This window comes from Pongo pygmaeus, chromosome X, assembly GCF_028885625.2.
Source record: "Pongo pygmaeus isolate AG05252 chromosome X, NHGRI_mPonPyg2-v2.0_pri, whole genome shotgun sequence".
In the NCBI taxonomy this organism is placed as follows: Eukaryota; Metazoa; Chordata; class Mammalia; order Primates; family Hominidae; genus Pongo; species Pongo pygmaeus.
The window spans coordinates 36537089-36543429 of record NC_072396.2 but is presented as its reverse complement, the minus strand read 5'-3'; the positions used below and the strand labels follow the sequence as shown (position 1 = coordinate 36543429).

The 6341-nt window shown below is 46.7% G+C and overlaps 1 protein-coding gene across 1 annotated transcript; it reads right to left on the bottom strand.

Annotated features, from left to right (window-relative positions):
- Window positions 1-214: 214 nt before the first annotated feature.
- MAGEB16 (MAGE family member B16) lies at window positions 215-5269 on the bottom strand. Its single transcript, XM_054472126.1, has 2 exons — window positions 5171-5269; window positions 215-1857 (listed from the first exon to the last, which is right to left on the bottom strand). The coding sequence occupies exon 2, from the start codon at window positions 1789-1791 to the stop codon at window positions 817-819; it is 975 nt and encodes a 324-aa protein (XP_054328101.1). The 5' UTR covers window positions 1792-1857; window positions 5171-5269; the 3' UTR covers window positions 215-816.
- Window positions 5270-6341: the final 1072 nt, after the last annotated feature.

Here is a 6341-nt window from a genome sequence, read left to right as displayed (position 1 = left end):
AGGCTTTGTTCATCCTAGCATTCCAGTATTATTCTGATTATTACTAAAGAGCAAATGCTTAATTAAGGTTTGGAGAATAAAAGAGATAGTAAGGATGCTGTGCAATTTATGGAGATCTGTTTCTCGGATATTTCTAAGTTAAGCAAATTAATGCATATATCATTTAATTTTACAAAACAAAAAACTAAAAGGCATTCAGTAAGAAATACACTGATCATCTTTTATCTATTTTTTATTCCAAATATTTTAAAGCAAAGTTCTTAGCAATGTCATGTCATGCTATACTAGAACACAATATAGATGGATGGTTTTCTAATCTGTTTTACAAAATTAACAAAACTTTTGCTACTAAACCGCATGAAAAAACATTAAACGGATATTTAAAAGCAGAGTTCTTAGTAATGTCATGTCATCCTATATCAGAACACAATATAGATGGTTTCCCAATCTGTCTTACAAAATTAGCAAAACATATGCCACTAAACCTCATGAAAAACATTAAATGGATGACCAATATTATTCAAAACTTGAGAGATCTGGAAACTACCTAAACTTCTATTAAAAGAAACATCATCTGAATAATATAGCCATTAAAAAATAAAAGAATAAACTGTCAAGTTACACATACAAAATAGGGATACAGATGATATATACTATTTTTCCTCCAGCCCCACCCTGGACCTGCATCCTTGAACACTAACTGCCTTCTGCAAATGTTACATAAAACATCTATCCTTGACTTCACTAGGTATGGGAGAAGCTACCAGACATAGCGCTGGAACTCACAGTGGCTGTGGAAATGGAGTCAGCCCTAACTCAAATTCTGGCTCTAGCTCTCTCTCCTTCCTCTTTCAGAGCTTCCGCATACTGAGATGGGAAAGAATGAGGGTAAGACCCATGAACTTTGGCCACAAACTCCAGGACTTTCATCTTGCTGGTTTCAGCTTTGGCTCTTGGGTCCCACAGGAATTCATATCGTGCAGGATCACTGTTGGCCACCTGCTGGTACTCCAGGTACTTCTCCCTCACAAAATCTTTGGTGATGAGCTCTCTGGGCTCTCCAAAGATGAAGTGCTTCTTTCCAGAATATATTCCCGTCAAATTCAGCACTTCCCAGACTTCCTCTTCAGTGGCACGGTTGCCCTTCATGAAGATCACACCCAGGACAAGTATCAGGAGGCCAGTCTTGGGCATACCTTTTTCACCACTCAGCATCCCATCATAGGTGAGGCCCAGTCTGATGAAGAGGCCATAGCAATGGGTGGTGGGGTCCACCTCCATCACATCAAGGCCAAAGATCATCTCTAGGCGCTCAGAAGCTCTCAGGAGGATCTCAGAGAAGTGGCTCTCATCATCTTTGATGATAATCTTCAACATATCTGCCTTTGTTATTGGCTTTTTCATCTGATACTTGTGCAGCATGAAATTCACCAAAAAAGCCACTTTCTGGTCGAGAGCATCTGCGGGCACATTCCTGGGGTCTGATGTATCCTCTGAGGAGCTTGGACTATCTTCCTCTTCTTGGCTTCTGGAAGCCTCATCAGATTCACTTGATGAGGTGGTTGTGATGGCAATGGAAGAGGAGCAGAAACTCTGAGGAACCTCGAGAGGACTCTCTGCCTTAGCAGCAGGAGCTTCCTTCAGTTTGCCAGGCACTAGAGGATGGGATGAGGAGAGGAAGGTCTTCTCCAGAGCCTTGAAGACCTGTGCAACCTCCAGGCTCTGGGTCTCACTGAAGGTCTGAAGGTGCTGATCATGTGTGCATCGTGGACTCTCCTGATCCTGAGACATGATGACCCTTGTGGGTGGCAGTAGGCAGGAGTATGGACAGGAGGGCAGGCAATGAAGAATCACTGCCTAAGGGAGAGAGAAAGGGTGTAAATGTCCTCAGCTGGTAAACTCAACTGCAGTAGCTCTGATGGAAGCCACTGCCTATAGACTTCTCCTAACAGCAGTGTTATAGAGCCTCACAGATCTGATATTCTGTTTTCTGGGTCTACCAAGAACCTGAAGGATGAAGTGAGAATACTCAGGGTGCAGCCAGCCAACCCAACATGAGAATTTTTCAGGTTCACAGTAGACACTTGTAGTTGGGCTCAGTACAGCTCCTTTTGTTTTGAGGAGGGTAATGTCATCAGTTGATGGCCAGAAGTGCCAGTAACTTGGCACCTGATAGGGCCTGTGCCACTTCCCCTGTGGTAATGTGGGACTGTGCCCCCAAGACCAAAGTCAAAAGGAAGTGTCAGGTACCTCCTCCAGTTACCCAACCTGGAGTTTACCAGGGCTGACAGCAGGATCTAGATTCTGTGAGAGCCACTGTAATGGTATGGGTAGTCCCCTCAGTTATTACTCAGGTGCCTTACTTTGAATCCAGGCAGGTCCTGGGATCCTTCCTTCTGTTAACCTAATGCTGTCCCCTCAGACAAAAGCTTCCACCTCCCTCAAGACCCTGGAGGAGGTAGTGAGGTGTCACCTCCACCTAACAGCTTTACCCATACCCGTTCAGGGCTGACAACAGTGCAGTACTTGAGTCTTCAGAATCCCTGCTCTTCTGGGGTGGGTGGCCCTTAGTTTTCATTCGGGCTCCTTGACTTGGCTAGTGATGGTGACTTACCAGTATACTAATTAATGCCACTCTCCACCTTCAAGAATACCTCATCCTCCCGAGTCACCTGAGAAGGAAGTGATAAAGGACACTACCTGTCTGCAATTACTGGGGATTCACAGTGTTAATAACAAAGGCTGTACACTGTGAAGCTTTCTTTGTCCTTGTGTCCTGTGTCCTTTTTCCTCTGTGGACCTTACTTGGGGTCCTTACTGTGACTTTTCACAGGCCCTGGCCTCCCTTGTCTACTGATCTGATATGATGTAGGTACACTAATCAAGAACCTCACATGACAGAAACCCTCAAAAAGGAAGAGTGGGTGCTTGTCACATGATCCCTGCCCAATGCTCCCTAGGCTGAAAAAGTTATCAGGGCTCTTTGGCAACATATATCCTGGAGTGGATTCCTACTGGTCCTTACTCTGTGTCTCTATGTTAACTTCTTGCACTTCCTGGCCACCCAATCCAATGCTTATCTGAACCTTTGCCTTCATTTCAAGACCACCACCTCCATAAGACCCCAGTGTATGAAATAAGCAGGACAGGGCTCTGTGGAGATTACTCTTTTCTGGGGTGAGTGTTCCCATCAGCCTCACTTAAGGTCCTTCCCTTGACTAATGGAAGCATCTGGGACCTGATATCACTTTCTTAGACCAAAACCTTTGTTATCCTGAGTTCACTGAACAGGAAATAAGTAGATATCGCAGCCTGACAGCCCTGCCCAGAGCCTCCCACAACCGACAGCAGGGCTAAGCAGGGCTAAGCAGGGCTAAGCAGGGCTACGTTCTGTCCTCATTATCTGGGATGGGTGGTTCCCTGAGACCTCACTCAGAGTCCTTACTCTGACTACTGGTTGGGCTTCAGTCCCCATCTTCTGATAGCTAATGCCACTCCTGCCGAAAAAAGAAAAATCTCATCTCCCTGTGGCAACTGTAAAGGAAGAGATAGACATCTCTCAGTCTTAAGTCTGTGTCTTCACCTAACCTCTCGGTACCCCTTATGCACCTACCCCTATATTGACTTGAGGCTGCTGTTCAGACCATGACACTCAATTCCTGAGACCCCTGAAGATGAAGACAGTATGGAAATTCTTCCCACTCCTGCCTTGGACTTCCAAGGACTGAACTCAGAGGCAGAGTGGAGCTCATGGAGGTCCCAAATGTACTGGAATGGGTGTCCCCTTCATCTATACTCAATGTCTACAATTTGGCTCCTGGCACTGTAAGAGACTCCTCCTCTCTGCTGGCCTGATGTTCCTTCCTTATACTAAAGATTCACCCCTCAGTGACCACCAAGGAGGATGTGAGGGGACACTTCATCTAGATATCCAGCCTCCTATGACTGACACCATGGGTGGAGACTGTGGGGCCACCTATGTTCTGGGGTGGGTTCTTCTCTCAGTCCTAAGTCCACATCCTTACTTTGAATCATTTAAGCACCCGGGAATCTTCCCTCCGATGGCCTTACTTAGCTCCCTCAAACCAAGGCCTACACTTGCCCAAAACCAAAAAGGACGACATGAAGTTGTCTGACTGGTGGGCCCCCATATCAGGGGTCTCTGAGGGCTGACCAAAGAGGCAGAGAACAGCCCCATGGTAACACCCTGTTCCAGAATATGTGGCCCAGATCTTTTTCATGGTCTGGGACTTATCCTTCTGACTTAAGTTTTCCCTCGCAATAAGACCTCCTTCTCACTGAACACCATAGAGGAGTGTGTGGATGTCTCATCTGGCTATCTCTGTTTGGGTCTCCCAAACATTCCCTGTGACTTGTGGGTCTACAGTTTTATGCAGTGTATTTTCCCTTCTGACAGAACTCAATGAAACGTGCCAAGACCTGGAACTCCTTGTGCTGGCCTGATGTAATATACTCAGACAAAACCTTCACTTCCCTAAGACCCCAGGAGAAAATTAGCAATATCTTCAGTTTTACACCCCTAGGGTGAGTCTCCCAGGGAGGGGAAAAACTCCTTGGATCCTTCTCTGTCATCAGTTGGCTAATCCCATAATTCTCACACGGGGTCCCCATATTGGAAACTAGTTGGTAATGTGTTCCCTCCAGTCGGCTAACTGATGCTGCCCCCTTCCAACCAAGACTTCATCTCTATGAGACACCCACAAAGGAAATGAGCAAACGCCTCATGAACGGACACCCAAAAATGACAACATGGCCTAGACACTGTGGCACAACCTCTTTTGTGGAGCCTGCAGAACCTTAAAACTCATTCAGAGGCCGGGCGTGGTGGCTCATGCCTGTAATCCCAGCACTTTGGAAGGCCGAGGCGGGTGGATCACGAGGTCACGAGATCGAGACCATCCTGGCTAAAACGGTGAAACCCCTTCTCTACTAAAAATACAAAAAAAAAAAAAAAAAAAAAAAATTAGCCGTGCATGGTGGCGGGCACCTGTAGTCCCAGCTACTCAGGAAGCTGAGGCAGGAGAACTGCGTGAACTCGGGAGGCGGAGCTTGCAGTGAGCCGAGATCACACCACTGCACTCCAGCCTGGGCAACAGAGAGACACTCCGTCTCAAAAAAAAAAAAAAAAAAACTCACTCAGGGTCCTCACCTGGACTCCTGCAGGGCCTGAGATGCCTTCCTCTGCCGACACGACACTGCCTATATCAGACTAAAGCTTCACCTCCTTCAGACTCCGCAGGCGGAAGTCAATAAGCAACACTTCCGGCTACCCTTGCCCCAAGCCTTGCAGGGCTGACAAACAGGCCGGCCCTCACTCAGTGTGTCCGCCAAAGTTCTGTGGTGAGTGATCTCTGGTGATAGACTCATTACTCACTCAAGGGCTTTTTTCTTTTTTGACTCTCAGCAAATCTAAGGACTCTTACCCTTGCCCAAATAAGGCCTTCACCTTAATCAGATTCCCGAGGGAGAAATGTGGGGTGGGTTCAGCCTGAAAGTCCAGCCCACGGCCTCCCAGAGTTGACTGCAGGGCCTGGGGCTCTTATCTGCAGGGCACTCTATTTCCCTCAGTCTCAGAGTTTTACCTTGACACCTGACAGTGCCTGCAGCGACTCGTTCCTCTGCTGACTAGGGTGCACCTTCCTCAGATAAGGTCGTCACAGTCCTCGTACTCAGAAGAGGAAATCTGGGGCGTCACATCCAGTTACCCCAGACCGAGGCCTCGCAGGACCAACAAAAGGGGCGGAGCAGGGTGGAAAGCGTGAAGCGCCCTGTTCACTCCGATATTGAATATGCTGTTAATTTAGTTAGGATATTGTCTAATTGTGAATAGCCTTGGTTCAAGTCCCCTTTACTTGGACCACCTTTATCTGGTTTTTCTATAAAAAAATGTTAACTTGTAAAAATATTTTGAATAATTTCAAATCTTTTTGGATCTTTTGGCTGAGTTTCCATAAGACACTTTTTTTTTTTTTTTTTTTTTTTTTTGAGACGGAGTCTCGCTCTGTAACCGTGGCAGGAGTGCAGTGGCATGATCTTGGCTCACTGCAACCTGTGCCTCCCGGGTTCAAGTGATTCTCCTGCCTCAGCCTCCCGAGTAGCTGGGATTACAGGCGTGCACTACCATGCCCGTCTAACTTTTGTATTTTTAGTAGAGACGGTGTTTCATCATGTTGGTCAGGCTGGTCTTGAACTCCTGACCTAGTGATCTGGCCGTCTCGGCCTCACAAAGTGCTGGGATTACAGACGTGACCCATACACTAATTTTTTTTCCTCTGAATATATAGTGCAACTGGCCTTCAAACCTAACTGGTTTTCAAACT

Bases quoted from the DNA above. Each gene is read 5' to 3' on its own strand.
- MAGEB16 (XM_054472126.1), bottom strand. From the start codon at position 1,791: ATGTCTCAGGATCAGGAGAGTCCACGATGCACACATGATCAGCACCTT.